Raw genomic sequence first — 17295 nt, forward strand, 5'->3', positions numbered from 1 at the left:
TCACTGTAATCTCGTTTATATTCCTTACATTATCATACGTCTGAGAGTTAATATATTATTCCTTGTTGAAGTGTTGTACAAGAAGGTATTTCCAGCTGATTATACATCTCAAGCCCTATTTATTGGGTGCTTTTGGCTAATGCTTGTCCTGCTCTTTTGATTGTAAGTCTTTTAATACAAATAACAGAATTCCTCTTCATTCTTAATCTGCTACTTGAATTCCAAGTCCTGCACATGCAAATCTAATCAAAGCTCTAAAAGTAAATCAGCAATGCCAGTGTTGTAGACCTTCAGCCTCCCTTAAGTTCATAAATCCCACTGTTTTTCCCACAGAAATCAGGGAAACCATCTACGATCTTTTAACTTTACCCAGTTGCTGGAATCAATGACACTGCAGGACAACTTAGATGCCCTTAGAACAAACAGGGATGAGAGAAAAAAAATTGTCTACCAATCCCTTCAAGATTTCTGGTAAAAGGGAAGCTCCACCTGCTTTGTACAAGCAATTCAGTCAATGTCTTTCTAAAATTCCTTTTGTCTTTCCAAACATCTAATTTATCTCAGATACGGCCTCCATAGAAACAGCAGCTGGCTCAAATAAACCAAAATCCCCGTCATATTTGCTGGATGAACTCGATGGAGCTTTAACTTGTTGATCTTCTAAGTCCTCATCAGACAAAACGAAAAACCCACTATTGTCCCCTTGCCATCTGATACTTCACGTTGTTTCTTTAATCTATCTAGCTTCACAAAATGTAAAGCCTTTCCAAAAATGTTATTTATGTCATCCATGGCCTCCTTCAAAGTGATTGTAGGTTCTAACAATCCATGGTAGCATGCATTCTCCACCTCTGGGTCATCCAAACTAGACCCCTTAAACCCACAAATACCTGTATCGTCCTGTAATGCCAAGTTGGTTGAGCTCCTCAAGTCTTCATTTTATGAGCCATTTGGGTAAAAGCTCCTCAAGGCTTTGGTAATGTCAGGTTTGCAGCATGCAGACAGTCCAACAAAAGTGAACAACACTTTTCCAGACTCTGATCAAGTAACATTACTCCATTATCCAAGCCTTCATCAATGAACACCTCAGATCCATTGGTACCAGCCTGACTAAATATGGGTTGGGTTCTATGTGATGCTGTGCTATCTGCTGGTGCAGGCTTTATAGGCACCCCAAACATGCAGTTATAATGGCATTCATGGCTTCCGGCATGTTGATTACTGAATTCATCAATCCATGATGGCAAACATCTTAGGTTATTGCAGGATCTTCAAACTTCACCAAGTTGTGCCTTCAATGTAGACTCTGCTTTGTTTATCTGATTCCACATCCCCTGATTGTTCAAGGATATTTTGAAGCCTAGAGTTCCCATGACTTCCTCATTTGGAGAAATCCACTGGATATTCCGGTATCACAGCAGCTTGATATGAACTCAAGATGGCAACGCCGCAACCGTGAAATTTGAAACCCAGAATCTGATTTCCCCTGCATCTTATCAGGACAGCCTTCTTCTACTATCTACTTGCTTTGAAGATTTCTACTGCTACTCTTTGCATAGAGTCATGGAGCCCTGGATAATGCTTCTAATTTCCTAGTTCCATACCAACTGCTATCTACTTTGGTTTCTTCAATCTCTCTAGGATGGTCAGGGATGGGCCTACAGGTCAAGAGCCTCAGGTACCAAGTCAGGAGCCCCAAGGCAGTTCTTCCTACCTGATAGCAATGAACATTGTTCAATAGTCAGATTATGGAAATAAAACAAGAAGAATGCACAATAAAAGGCAAAAGCAACAGAAAGTGCACCCAGCTTTTCCTTTTCTCGTAAACCTTCACACGATAAAGGATTGCTCATACAACTTCTGCAATTCATTATCCAGCTCTGCAAGAGTCTTCAACAACTTTCTTTGGACAAGTGCAGTTGAATGACAAGTAAATCAAATCATCTTGCCAAGAACTAAACTTTGCTAACAAAGGGTTATTGATCATGATGAGTCAATCAATTCAGCTTGTCACTAAGTTGTGCCAAGGGTCATTAATCAATATACATTGGGAAGCAGACATGATACATCAGCCAAAAGATTATAGTCAGTCTACCATTGTGAAGATAAAGTGACTCTTCCAATATAATATACACCTATTCCAGGAGATATGAAGTCCCTGAACTCTAAAGAACGCGGTGTTAGCGTTTGCCAACTGTGCTACCTACTTAGATTAATAAATAAAAAAGATACAAATTTGTAACAGGGTGACTGGCTTATTTCTGCACTCCCAAACGGTACATCTTCTCTGCATCCTCGAATTTCTTGAGCTTCTCATAGTAAAGACCAAAGATTTGAAAAGATAGGGGCAGCTTTCTTCGAATCTTGTTGGCCTCCATCGTTTTCAAAAGTGCCCGAGGATTATCCACATAATCCAACTACCCAAATGAAGTACATCCACCTAATCCAACTACCCAAATGCAGTAGAGTAAGAAAGATTTCGATCGATTAATTATAACGAAAAGGCGAAAATTGCTCAAAAAATCCCCGAGAAATTTAAGCAAGTATTTGGTAACTTACAATTTCCAGTTGTATCCAAACACGAATATAGCGCTTGTCAATCCGGTAGCGCCGATCAGTCTCGAAGTTTTGAGCGCATTGTTGCAGGAACCGGGGGAGTTTCCCCTTGAGAAGCTGAGTAGAGAGAGATTCTTTCATCTTCCGAATGCCTCTGGTCGAGAAATGATTATTCGAGTTAGGGAATGTGGAAGCCGAAAGGACAAAAACAAAAACAGAGAATCGAAAACAATGAGAGGGAAGGAAGTGGAGAGTAAAAGGTACGTTTTCCTACCGGAGAAATGGGTCTTTTCTGGTGTATATCTTTATATCGAGAAGAGTTCCTCATTATGAAGCCCCTCTGCCATTCTTCTCTGGACGCAACAATACTATCACAGTTGAAGGAAAACAATAATAACAGTGTTGGAAAACCAAAGAAACATTATTTGTGGAAGAGAACTCTTCTCATTCTTTTGATTTCTTGGATTCCAAATTCCATAGGCTGTTGTTAGCTGTGGACAAAGTTTTCCTTTTATTGCTTTAATGAATTTTCAGCAACCATCCTAGGGTTGCAACGTCTATGATTTCAATTCTACCCAAAAAAAAAAAAACAAACGTCCATGGATTCAATTTGTCACACTCGAAGATACCCTCCCAAGACTCATTTGCATTTAAATCTCTCAACGAATAGATTCCCCATTTTCTATGCATACCCTTTAGTTCGAATATTCCCTGCCAAGACCCATTTGTGTTTCACATCGATTGCTCCTAGGATCTTGTAGGTTTCAAGTTTCCAATAGCGTTCACTCGGGCGTATGAACAAGGTACTGTGATTGTCTTTCTCCTAACAATTAACAACAGGTGGTGGGTTTGAGTAAGCAAGATCACTGCTTATTTTGAAAACAACAAAGCTGGTGGGAAAATCTGATTCTAACAGCAGTAGTTAAAGGTGTTTGCCATCTATTATGAGGAAAATTCTCAAAGGGCTATGAAACCAAGAACAAAAATATTACAAGCTAGATATAGCTAAGTAAACCTACCAATTGAACAGACAACTCATCACAAGCTTTCATTTCATCATGTACACAAATTTTTTTCTTTCTTTCTTTCCTCCTCTTTACAACACCCACTAATAATGTTACAATCTGATCATATCAAAATACATAATCCGGGAATGATTATGTACATGCTACTCAAAACTCTTCTTTCTCATTGTTTTCTTCCAATTTTAACCGTACGGCCATGATGAGTCTGCACTTGGATGCTTTCAGAAAAGACAGTCTAGAATTCCAAACCGGAGAATTATGTGAGGTGATAACTGTTGGTTTCGACAGTCGCCAAAAAATAGGCAACCAGTGGCTGCCCATATGAGGGTTTTGATGACAAACAATATCATCTCGTTTTCTCAACTTTTCTCTTGTTGATCAGAGGCTCGTTCCCGTGCTTTGTTGTGAAGTTCAAGCGTCTCAGTGTGGCTGGGATCAAGGCAGAGTGCAGCCTCACAATCTCGCAGAGTGGAAGCAGCGTCACCCATTGAATCATGGAATGCAGCCCGAAGATGAAGAAGCTGCAGATCTGGCTTGAAAGCAATGGCCCTTGTAAGCTCTGCTATGGCTTCAGCTTCCTTATGGTCATCCATCAGCACTGGAGGGACCCAATACAAAAGGTTAGTAATTTTCTAGATTACACCTAGTTTTTACCAATTTAGATTGCAGCTAGTAATAAGTAAATTAAAATTGGAAAATCGAATGTCAGCTGATTTTGTCCTGTTAATGCCCCTCATCAATTCCTTGCAAAGAATGAGTACTGAGAAAACTACACTAGTAAACATCATAATTTCAGACCTCCTTCACATAAATGCATAGATTTCCAGTAGTGACTAGATTTCAACCCTCCACTTCACACATACAAATGGAACCATCTTTTATGCACACCCTATCTCCAGTTAGCTTTAATTTTCTATCTTAGCTTTAACTTTCCATCTCTGTGCTGTGACAGATTGTCAGACCATTTTTTTTTGAAAAATTGCAAGCAACAGGAAAGAGAAGATGGTGGAAATGAACTTTGCAGCAGTCTATAACTGAAAAAAGGTTATGGGTTTTGTTGAAGTCTGTTACAGCGCTCTTCTTTTTCAGGTGTCCTTTTCTTAATACAAAAACAACAAGCCTTGTCCCAATTAAAAGCGATCGACTACGTGGGTCCTTGCATTCCAATCAGCTCCATTTGAGGCCATGCTGGATACAAGCCCCATCCTTCTCACCACTTCTCCTAAAGTTATATTAAGTCTGCCCTTAACACTTGTAGTTTTTTCGATCTGAAATGAATTACTTCTTTGTGCAAGTCCGTGCCACCTCAATCGACTTTCCTGTAATTATTTATCATAGCTATTCCCAGACCAACTCTAATATGATCATTCCTTCCCTTATTCTTCCTAATTTTGCCAGTCATCCTTATTTCTGGCTTTCTGCTACATTGAGTTTATCTAATATTATTTTTCTTAACAACCAACACTCTACGCCATACATTATGGCTAATCGTATGACGGTCCCATAGACTTTTCCTTGGATCTTTTAAAGGAATATGCAGATTAAACAAAACTCCAAAAGCACCTCTCCACTTCATTCACCATATTTTTATTCTTAGGGAAGCATCATCCTCTACATCACCTTATTTATTATGATCAAGCGAAGGTGCCTAAAATAATCGTTTTGTGGATCTCCTTCTCATCAAGTATCACCACTAGTCATCCATCCGATCATGACTAGAGTTACTGGATATTATGTCTTCGTTCTACTTGGTTTAAAGCCTTTTGATTCCAAAATTGCTCTCCATGATTCTAACTTGGTATTGATCCCTACTTGTGTCTCATCTACCAAAACAATATCATTTAGCCAAAAATAATAAATAAATACACCAAGGAGCCATATCTTGAATTTCTTTGGTTAAATATCCATTAAAGGGGCAAACAAATATGGGCTTAAAGCTGATATTTGATGTAGCCCAATTGAAATTCCCACCACCTTGCCCCCCTGTTCCATTGTTCTCACTTAACCCTATACATATCTTAAATGTGTCCACATATTTACTTGCAACATTTCACTTCTCTAATACTTGCCGATTCAACTTTCTAGGGACTCTTTAAGCATATTGTTAAAAACAAGGAATATGGAGGATGTTGAGCTAAAATCTCGACTTCATGCCTGAACTCCTTGAAGTCTTTGCGACTCCACTCTTCAGTGATTTGGTGATGCACCAGAAGCCTTGGACAGACCAAAATACACATTGGCATCCAAGTAAATATTGGTTTAATAGGATATTTAATTATTTTAGCTTTTTTTCATTAAGCTTATCTTGTAATTTTATTCCAGAATCCCATTAGGTTTTGGTTTTATTTCAGAATTCTCAGGTTTCCCAACTTCTCCCCTTCATCTTCACCTTTTCGATTTCAACCTCGAGAGGTCCTTGCCATAATTGATGACTCCAACAAAATCTTTCTTCAACGTTGGCACCTCAGCAGGTCAAAAATCGAACTCCCCATTTCCTCAGAGGTTTTCAGTAGGTAGTTCACTGGCAGAGATCACCTCCACTTCTTCTCAGGATACATCAACAAGTTCTCTTAAGTCCCAACTCGAATTTCCAATCTTGTCCTCTTTACGTTTCTCATGGCTTTCTAAATGCATTTAACTCTTTAATCAAAAGCAAAATGTTTGCTTCTAACTCATTCATTGCATTTATTTTCCATTGTACCCTTGTCCCATCTTTTAATTCACTAAAATCTTACTCCTATTCTTCCAAGTATGCATCTCTCATCAAAATTCATTGGAATTGTTCCCTTTGCTAACTCTTTGGTTCAAATAATCCCTGGGTCAGTGAGTCTAACGACCACCAGTTTGCTGGTCTAAATGAGTTAGAACAACCCCATTGTGTGATCACCACTGTAGCAGAGAATATTAAAATATGCCTCACGTAACTCCCAAATTCTGCTAGAATACTAGGCTAGCCTGCTTCATGAACAAAGAAGGCTCTGGTTCTCCAAGCTAATCCTGAATTGATTAGAGCTGCCCGTGCAGAGATGATTCATATTAGGGCAGAACAGGCAACACAAATTTCTAACCTCCAAGATAAGAAGACATTTGTCTCAACCCAAAAGAAGCAACACCACTAATACAACTTTAACCAGAACAACCAACAAGTTACTATGGAATACGAGAAGATTGCGAATAAGGTAACAAAGGAATCCACATTCCATAGTAGTGAGACTTAATTCTCTCATCGGAGTTTCAGTCTTCCCCATGATTTTGTTGACATGGATGCAACCCCAAAGCTTCATATCTTGGATTTTCTTCACGTTGTAGACATGGGATCAATAGCCCCTGCATTGGAGTTTTTAATTCTTCCATTCCACAAAACTCATGAACAAGTTGTTCTTAACAATGGGGATATTTGCCTAGAACCTCCTTAGATCCCATTTTCCCCCGGTCCCTTGGGCCCCTCTAGTTTGGTTTAAAGGCCACATCCCCCGCCACTCCCTCACCCTTTGGAGAGCCCTTAACTTGGCCCTACCTATACAATCTTTCCTCATCAGTCGCCACATCCCCGCCAACCCCAACTGCATTCTTTGTTGGAACAGTATTGAGGACCTTAATCACCTTTTCTTCTCTTGTCCCTTCTCTTGCTCCATCTAGAGCTTAACCCTTGCTTCTATTTGGCCTAGATCGAAACGTTATCTTGGTTTTGCTTGAGATTGGAATTGGATCCTGAGAATATTCTCTGGCTCCATGATTTGCAACCAAGTGGGTAAGCTCGTCTTTGTCTGCCATTGTTCATCATTTATGATGGGAGCGCAACATGAGAAAATGGACTTCCAAATCCCAATCCTAAGTCTTGATTTGGAAAGCCATCTATTTTTATGTTTTTTCTTGACTCAATTCCTTCCCCCACCCCCCTGTTTTTGACTCCCTAAGGAATAGGTTGATTGTTAGTTCCTGGAGTCTCAACTACTCCCTCCAATCACCCTCTTGACCGGCTGCTCCCCCCCCCCCCACTTCCCTTTGTTTTTCTCTTTGGCCCCGTGTTTTTAATATTTTATTTATTCATCCAAAAAAAACAAAACAAAACAATGGGGGGGGGAATCAATGCAGTACAGCCTTGGACTGAACCACTCTCCTCCCCCCCCCCCTTCTTTTCTTTTAGGTGTACTCTTTTTCCACTTCCATCTCTTACTTCTTCCCCCAACCCCCAAGCCCTGTGGCTCAGATTCTTCTCAGGTTCACCAACTTCATTGTCTCCCCAACACGGCACCTGGATACCAGCTTGGGTTGTCTTGTCACCACAACAACTACGCAAACAGTTGCGGTAATCAGTGCTGGGGAACGACGAGGCCAAGTAGTATGGGTTGTGAAGTGCTGCTTTGATCTTCATTTGGCTGCATAGTAGTGTGGGTTGCAGAAAACGCATTTGGGAAGCAGATGGTATTGCACACAGAGCAGAAGATCAGGTGGGTGGCTAGACTGGCACCCATGCTGTTTAAGAAAAATGAGGGAAAAAAAAGGGGGGGGGGAAGAAAAAGGAAAAATTGAAGGGCCTACCAGGGGATGAGATTCCTGCCACTGCAGGGTGGGCAGAGGATCATAATATGCAGCCTTACCCACTCCATTGCGGTGTCTGGTGTTGGACAAAGGGCAGGAGGAGATCAGAAACAGGAGGAAGATCAGCCAGGTGGCTAGACTGGCACCCATGGTGTTTAAAAAAGAAAACTCTAAAAGGGTGGTGTCTGGCGAGGGTCATAATGTTCACAGCCTTACCCCCACCACTGCATTGTCTGGTTTTGGATGAATGAGAAGAGGAGATTCAGGATCAGGAAGGAGATCACTCAGGTGAAAAGACTCAGAAAGGGAAAAACATTTAAAGGGCACACCCAAGGAATGAAGCTCTTGGTCAGAATCATAATGAACACAACCTTACCCCCACCATCGCAGCATCCACGGTGGTTAAGACTCAGGTGGGGAAAACAGTTAAAGGGCACACCCAAGGAATGAAGCTCTTGGGAAGAGTCATAATGAACACAACCTTACCCCACCATCGCAGCATCCATGGTGGTAAGGATCTTCTTCTTCTTCTTCTTCTTCTTTTTTTTTTTTCTTTTTTTTTTTTTAATTTGGAGGGGGGGGATTCGGTAGTGCAGCTATGAGACTGTACATTCAGAACTGAGAGACACATTCCCAGGTGAGGAACATGCATTTCTAACTTCACATTTAGTACTCCTAAGTCCTTAATAACAGAAACCTTAAAAAGAATTCTAACTTGAAGAAATTCCTTTGGAAACATTTACCAAACAGACTTATAGTGCCTAACCTTCAGAACTGAATTCAGCATTTTGTAATGGATAAACTGATTAGTACATGTTCAACCATACAAAGCTATAGCATGAAAAAGTGTACTGTCAAATGAACTTGGGAATGCTTGATATCCACAGCTGGGTTATAACAAACATACAAACTATGAGCTTTATGTCCCCCACCTACAAGGAAACTTATATTGGGCCCAAAAATTCAACCACTGAATAAAGAGGTAAAAGAGATCTCCAAGTAACAAGGATGACTTGATTCATTCATCAAGTTTCGAGATTATTTTTACACCTAGAAATTACTGAGTTGGGAAAGAAAAAAAAAAGAAACCAATTAAGAAGAAATAACAATTGATTCATAGGACCCAGAACATGAGTGGGAGAAATAACAATAAACAAAAGCATATTTGTAGAACTAATGGCATGAAACAGATTATTTGTAAAAGTACATGAAGCATACCTGCAGCCCTATATCTGTATGGGTAAGTCCGCAGGGGGTCCAATTGTGTTGCCATGATGAGATCACTTCTCGCCATGTCACGGTCGCAGTATTCTGAACGTTTCTCATATGCCGATGAATTGTTTCGAGCTTTCTCAATCAGTTTTGTCATCTCGTCATACGCAGCTTTTCTTTGATTTTTGAGGTGATAAACACGTGCCAGGCCTTGATGTGCTCGTGTATGCCTTATGTTAAGAGCATTCATATAGCAGTCTGCAGCATGGTCCAGTTCATCACAGTCTACGTAGACACTTCCTAGATTGTTTAATGCCTGCATGTATCACATTCGCATGAAACAACACATATTAGTTAACATGACAACAATAATAGAGAACATTCTTCATAAATCAGTGAGAAATACACACTTGTCCTTTCCGAAGACCATCAGAAGGGCATTTCAGAGCCTCCTGTAACAACTGGACAACATAAGATGAAGATTCTGTATCTAGGCTTGTGTCAGCTAAAGCATATGCTTTGAGGAAAAAAGCTTCAAATGATCTTTGAATGGAAATCGACTCCTCAGCCTTGGCTAATGCTTCTTCACGATGGCCTGTGTCATATAAAATCCATCCTTCATAGACAAGCTTTTCATGCTCAGAACTAGAATGATTCCTTGCCAAACGCAAACTGCGCATTGCAGCCTTTTGACAATTTAACCTATATCATTGAAACATTAGGGATGCTGCTGAAATATACCATTTTGAATAGATACAAAAGCAGAGGTAGATAAAAGAAGATTACAAATTAATAAATAAAATAGCCTTCTTACAGTAACATGAAAAGTAACCCTAACAAGTTTCAAATTTAGCTTCAAAACATTGTGAATTGTATTTGTAACAAAATGATAATGTGTCATGAACTGCCCACCACATAACAATTTAGAGCATGTAACATCCCCCCCCCCCCAAAAAAAAAAAAAAGAAGAGAAAGAACCCAAACACAAGAAGAAAAACATACAAGCACATAGACAAAAGAAGAACAAGAAAAAAGATGATGAAATGACACTTCAATCCAACTAGACGGTGGACCTCCGTGTGTGTGATCTACCACGAAACTTTCAGTCATAGTTCAACGTTACAGAGTGGAGAATAAAAGTAACCTGGTTTATTAATTTGCAGAAAGATGTTCCCAAAAAATGGACATGATCAACATTAGCACCATTTGCATCAGTTAGGCCTACAAAGTGCATCAATGACTCCCTTCTTTTCATTTCTTGTAATTGCTTTTTTTGCTCTCTTTTAGTTGAAAAATATTTGACTTAAAGAGCAAACCTAGTTTCTAGGTAGATCCGAAATTTCCTAAAAGGAAGTGATGTGGACCTAAGAGCTCCAAAATAAATTGGATTTGAAGATGATCAAACTTTGAAATATTGGTTTAACTTTTTTTCCTTTTAATTTATCTTCCCCCGACACAGAAAAGAGCAACCGAATAAAATTGGTTCTCAGCAGAGAGTAGAACTGAAACTACACACCTATGGAAGATAGTTGCACAAAGCATTAACAAAGAAACCAATGTACAAAGAGTTGACACCACTCACCTTAAAAGGAGAAGCGATTGCCGAAACCACAAAAGGCTTTTCCGAGGGTCATTTGCCAGCATTTGATGTACAACAGCAAGGGAGCCAATATCATCAACAGAAGACCATCGATCATAGAGTTGCATCCAGCAATCAGCCTGGCTCCACTGTTGGACATGATGTCTAAGGAGATCAATCAGGTATTCCCCATGAACCTTTCCATAATAAATCATGTAATTAGGGTCCAAAGTCAATAATGCACTGATGTCTCTTAGAGCCCCTTCATAATCCTCGAGGGCAATACAGAACCAAGCACGAAACTCAAGGCAGTCGGTAGAAATCTTGAACCCAATGATCTTATTGATCTCAGAAATGGCTGCCCCAATCTTGTTTTCTTCCACCAATGCGACTGCCCTGTACTTGTATGGGAACGAAAGGGTAGGGTCTAACTCCGTGGCAGTTTTCAAATCCATTACCTTCTCCTTTCCATTACAATACAAAGATCGCTCTTGGTACATCCATCCAACTGGTTGATAATCTGAAATTAAAGAGTTCAAAAGCTTGTATGCTGTATACTTGTGCCCCCGTTTGTATTTGGTCCTTGCAACACCAGCCAATGAATAAACATGGCCGGCTTCTGCTGCTGCGTCAAACCATTTGCTAGCATCCTTGTACTCGTTTCTCTCAAGCATCACGCAGCCAAGCTGGTGCAATGCAAGCTTTTTCTGCCACCCCAACACTGCACATTCCCCCATCCTCTCCAACAACATCACGGTTGTGTTTGATTTCATGTCATCCTCCATTGCCACCTGGCTCAAGAAGTAATACAACAGAAACGAAGCATGCCCAACCCTGGCAAGTCTCTCCTTAGCCTCCAAACTACAGAACAATCTCATAACGTTAGGATTGTAAAAAGCTTTGGGTAGCTCCCTTAGTATGACCTGCAGGCACGAGGAAACCAGAAGATATGCCATCTCCTCCAACCCATAATCAACCAAAATTAAGGCATCATCGATATTAGAAATCAGCGAAGCCAGATGGGAATCACAAGCACTCTTCATTTCTTCACAACAGAACTTGTTAGCAAAACAAAGCAGCTCCAATACAATATCCGGAGGAAACCCATCTAATTTCCCTGTCCTGCTATAAATCTCCGCGGCTCGCATACACTTTATTGAAATCTCATTCTGCGTAAAATTAATCGTCTCTCTCCGTGACTCTCTGAAACTACCATAAAGCATCGTCTTGAATGGTCTAGAGAGCGAAGCGATATTGTATCGAACACATCTGACCTCCTCATCACCAATGCAGAACGACATGTCCCCATCTTCATTTGACGTCGAACATTCTTCCTGCTCCATTAGAACCTGCACATCATCGGCAGCCTCAGAAGCACTCCGACGACACAGGCAAGGGTCAAAGACCGAATCTGGATCATACCCATAAACCAAAGAGGCCTTGGGACACTCAATCTTGCGTCCGCCACAGTCCATGGAAGACGTCCCCACGAGTTCATCCTCTCTCCTCTCGAACCGAAGCCAAGCAGAAAGAACAACCTTGGCATGGACGTCAACCGCATGTTGGCGTGCAGAACGCAGACTCCGCCGGAGCAGCTTTGGGTCAGACAGGCAACGAAAAATGGAGCTCTGTTCAAGGTAGATGATCGATTTATCAAGAGGAGGAGACTTCTCAAGGCGTCGGTAGACATCGGCAAGAGTGTCAACAAAATTCACAGATTTGAGATAAGGTTCAATGGGAGGCTCAAGGAGGTCAGCCACGGGCAGCCCAAAAGGGAGAAGGATGTCTGTAATGGAACTGTTTTGCACAGATTTACATCGAAGAGAAGCGACCTTGAATTGATCATGAATCTTATCTCCGACACCAACACAGCCACCAATTCCCGCGGCATTTGTTGATGGGTTTATGTTATAAACTTGTGTACCCTTACAACCATCCACAATCTTCAAACTACGAATCGTAGTGAATAAATTGTGTTGCATCTTTATTCTTCTGCTCCTACTCTTGATCTCCAATAACAGAGAGAAAATTGGGGGAAACAAAAACAAGCGGAAAAAGGAAAATGGTTAATCACATTCAACCTGCAAAACCCACAACCCAGAGAAAGAATTTTACAGATTTCAAGAGGGAAAGAGAAGGGGAATACGATCGTGATGCAGGATACAAAGATTCAAACAAAGCCAATTCCCCTCTCCTCTTCCTTCCCCTTGAATTTTCCCTTCCCTTGTTGTCAAAACTTTTGAAGAGAAAAGAAAAATAAAAAGAATTATCAAAGAAATAAAAACTTGTTAATTTGAGAAGTTATATTTAATAAACCCAAAAAAGAATTTTGAGGGATGTTTCTTCTTCATCCCTCGTTGGTCGCCAACCAGATGTTGCTGGGTTGACGTTCGTTGGAACTGCAAATCCCTTTGTTTTACACCATCTTCCCCCTCCTTAATCTCTTATCTCTGGCTTACAGTAAGAGGGGGTTAATTGCGTTAAAAGAGGAGAGCCGCACAAGAAGTCGCCCTCATTTCCATGCTCCTCTGACCCCCTCTTCTCTCTCATTCCCTCTGTTGACTCTGTTTGATCAGTAGCTACTGTTTTCCTGTCTTGACAAAGCACCCATCTGCTCTCAAAACTGGACCAATTAGCTCTTACATTCCCTGACACTTCGACAAATGGCCCATCTGTTCAATTCCTTAATAAATGTTTCATCCCTCTAGCATTTCTCCTTTCTCAATCAAAAGATTGGGTTCTTTTGAAGACCAAGTAGTTCAAACTTCAAACCAGGTCTCATAACCTTGCTCTGATACAAAACTTGCTAATTACACTGGTTTCAAAGAACTAACAAGAGACAAATTATGGGGAAGAAGTTAGCATTTCTTGTGAGGTTGAAACTGGTAGTACCCTTTCTAGTTTCTACCCAGAAAAAAAAAATTAAAAAGAAATTGGCAGTAGTTGCAATCATTATCTCCAATGGAGTTTTGATATTACTGAAAATAGATGGAGAGACACAAACGAGAAACCCTTCACAAATAAACTAATTTATCTTAAATTATTATAATAAGGTATAGTCCATGGATATCCACAGAAGACAGCTATGATTAATATGAAAAAAAAAGACCTGCATGTGCCCATCTTTGTTGGGAGTGTCGGATCCAAACCCGCACCACTAACCACCAGGATTATCTGAATAATAAATTCTCCTTATATAAATAAGTTTCTGAAAATTGAAGAACACTTGCAATATAATTGGAAAGCATAAACATTCAAAAACTATCTTAAATTGGTAATAATTCTCAAAAATATATTTTAAATTTGTACAATTATACACTTGACTAGCAATAGCAAATTCTGATAAGTCATGATTAGATAATTTTATAATTATCTTATTACCCTTAATCTTTGGTAACTCTATAGTGTTTATCCTAAGCAAAATAGAATCTTAAATTTCATTGACTCTTTGAGTTCTTTATTCTTCCTTTATTCAACTTTTGATATTATAAGATACAAAATCATAGGGGGAAAAAAGTATATTCAACATTTCTCTAGCCAACTAACAATCTAATGAAAACGACTGATAATTTGGCATAGTTTTGAAATATTCATATTTTTCATCAAATATTTTTAAGATATTCTTGAAATTTCTCTATAAAACCATTGTGATTCATGGGATTTGAATTTTTTTTTCATTGTATAGACAAAACAAATAGATTAGGAACCTCAAGTGTTAGCTTTCTTACTTGGTGAAAGGTTTTTATATATAAGTTTTTTCTTAAGCATTAGTCAAGGGATGATAATTTTCTTTCTATGTTTCTTCATATTAGGAGTCAAAGTTATTTAACTTACATATCCTAATTACTTGAGTAAGATACAAGGTACCAAATTGGTGGATTCAATGTATAATGAATGACATGTAGAAAGAAAAGAATGACTAATGACATTTCTTGAGAATGTTTAACAGCCCTTTATTGAGATTAGTTTATAAGTCAAATTTTAATTAAGACTTCCTATATAATTTTGTAGGGAAATGCATTAAGGAAGAGACACAATTTTCTTCACTTCTCCTTCCCATTTTAATTTGGGAATCATCCTTTAATTAAGCATTTTGTCTGTCACACCATGTGAAAAGAAGTCTTAATCTTGATTGTCGGCCACCCCTTTGGACCTCTGCATTGCTTGTTGAATGCTTAATTATAATTGAATTCTAGATTAAACTCTGACTTAAGGTTAATGAAATGACTAAGGAGCTATAGCCATGGATACCTTCGTAGGGTCCCATCAAATGAAATCTCCCTCTCCCCCCCCCCACCATGGAGCTTCAGTGTTGTGCAATTAATGCGCAATACTAAGCTGTGTACCGTCCGAATAGAATGGATGGTCGAAAGTGAAATCTCGACCACTCGATTTGCATTTTTTTAAAAACTTTTTCAACGATACCTCGCAAAATGAGTGATCGATATTTCAACATTGACCACTCGAGGAAATCGTGGCCATATGCAGCTCAATGCGGCGCATTCAATGCATAGCATTGGTGATGATCATTGGCCATGGTCCTACACTTGTACCTAATGGGTAATAATGGGCTAATGGGCTAATGGCTGGCCCACATAAAGTTTGTAGGCCTTTGGTTAACGATCAAGGTGGTTGGGAGTTGGGATGACAGAAACATGCACAACAAGGACCTAGCACCAAACTAGATTATCCAGATCTCTTAGCAAAGACACATTAAATCAAGCATTTGAAGGGCTTGTGGTGAGATGGTTTAAACTTTAAACAGGGTTAACCATTATTAATCCATAATATTATTAACTGATGTTTATGGAAAGATGGTCAAAACAATTGCTCTCAAGCACGACTCTATAATTTAATTTGAAGCAGTCATGGTCCTACCCTACATGAAGAAACGACTTTGAAGCTGCTGTCAGGTTCAAACCTGAAAGAGGCGCCATTAATGGTATAGTTGAAGGTTTAGGTTTGAAGCAGTCAGCTAAGTGATTTTTCCCCTGTTAGGGTTTGAGCTTTTAAGTATTCCTTAGCTCTTTTCAGGGTTGGAATATTTTAGCCATAATCCCTTAAAGCCAAAATCCTGTTAAAACTAAAGTTGCTTCCTAGCAAACACATGTTTCAAAACTGTTTCAAAAATATTTGAGAGAAATAAACTAAAACTGATTATGTGATCAATATTGTTCTATTACTATCATCCATCTGATTCGCTGCACTGTTTGCATACATTTCAAAATAACTCTGGAGCATTGAATTTGGGAATGTGTCATATGTCATTGTTTTTGTTACCTTTGCCATTACCAATAACATGGCTAAATCTTCAAGTGGCCAGGTCTGTCTAGATGGCCATGGTAATAAGTCTGCTATGTATGGATTATTCATCCATATAGCATCTATTTGTAGTCCCATTTGTACTGCTATCTCCATTCATTTTTGTAACACAAAAAGCATGTTTTCCAGCATTCCCGTTGCTTGTAAGTAGGACCTATAAATGGATAGCTGAAATCCGCTTCCAAATTCGCATTCATATTCGTTTAAGGGTATCCGTATCCGAAATTTTTCTGAGCGAAAAATATTTGTATCCGTCCGCTAAGCAACCGGATCCGGATTCATGGCCATCATACTCTCCGGCTGTTGGCCAGAACCTAAATCAGACCCCCCCCTCCAAAGGAACTTCGCCATCATACTCTTCAAGATGATTGATGACCAAGGCTGGGATTTTTACGGCGTTAATCCAATAAGCTACAACCTCCATGAGGACAGACTTTATGAGGGTGAGTCTTCCAACATAGATCTGAACTCGTATCGTATTTATGGCAACAAACAAAAGGAATCAAACAGTTTTGATTGGAGCCACAAGGTTAGGGGGTTCTTACAAATTTTTATCCAGTCCATTTCTAATTGTAAATGTATGACAAGTGTCCCAACATTATTACATCAAATGGTTAAAATCCATTTATAAGTTATATCAAAGAGTTGTGATTAAATTTATATAAAAAAAATAATACGATTTTAAATAAACCTTAACCTTTTGATGTGATGTTGGAATACAAGAAAATGGATGTTAGTCCTATTCTTTTTTTTTTTTTTCTTTTTACGGCCCCGCTTTTTGTAAGTTTTGATTGACTCAATGAAGGGTAAGTTTTTGTAATTTTAAGAAATTAAGTCTTTAATTATTAAAGCACCCACCCATCCAATCATTGTTTTACAATGCACCAGATGCCTTGAAATCCGGCTCAATTGGCAAGAGCCAGAAAATATTTTTTAAATCTTAAGCCAGGACTCTACGAATATCATCAAATGGGGGTGTAGCTCATATGGTAGAGCGCTCGCTTCGCATGCGAGAGGCACGGGGTTCGATTCCCCGCACCTCCAGATTTTTGTACACCA

General features: G+C 39.4%; 1 protein-coding gene and 1 non-coding gene across 4 annotated transcripts; one reads left to right on the forward strand and one right to left on the reverse strand.

Moving 5' to 3' along the window:
• Nucleotides 1-14: 14 nt before the first annotated feature.
• Nucleotides 15-13764, reverse strand: LOC149028117 (ethylene-overproduction protein 1-like). Of its 3 annotated transcripts, none has more exons than XM_089168648.1 (6): nucleotides 10918-13764; nucleotides 9746-10037; nucleotides 9342-9651; nucleotides 2831-4179; nucleotides 2560-2710; nucleotides 15-1714 (listed from the first exon to the last, which is right to left on the reverse strand). In XM_089168648.1, the coding sequence occupies exons 1-4, from the start codon at nucleotides 12894-12896 to the stop codon at nucleotides 3941-3943; spliced, it is 2820 nt and encodes a 939-aa protein (XP_089024774.1). In that variant the 5' UTR covers nucleotides 12897-13764; the 3' UTR covers nucleotides 15-1714; nucleotides 2560-2710; nucleotides 2831-3940. The 3 variants fall into 3 exon arrangements, with proteins under 3 accessions (XP_089024774.1, XP_089024769.1, XP_089024764.1); XM_089168643.1 differs by having other exon boundaries at nucleotides 15-2449; XM_089168638.1 differs by having other exon boundaries at nucleotides 15-2710.
• Nucleotides 13765-17207: 3443 nt separating this feature from the next.
• On the forward strand, nucleotides 17208-17280 carry TRNAA-CGC (transfer RNA alanine (anticodon CGC)). Its single transcript has one exon. It is a non-coding gene; the product is annotated as a tRNA-Ala (tRNA).
• Nucleotides 17281-17295: the final 15 nt, after the last annotated feature.

This window comes from Hakea prostrata, chromosome 1 (genome assembly GCF_041222555.1).
Source record: "Hakea prostrata isolate BN-2017 chromosome 1, UWA_Hpros_2, whole genome shotgun sequence".
Classification (NCBI taxonomy): domain Eukaryota; kingdom Viridiplantae; phylum Streptophyta; class Magnoliopsida; order Proteales; family Proteaceae; genus Hakea; species Hakea prostrata.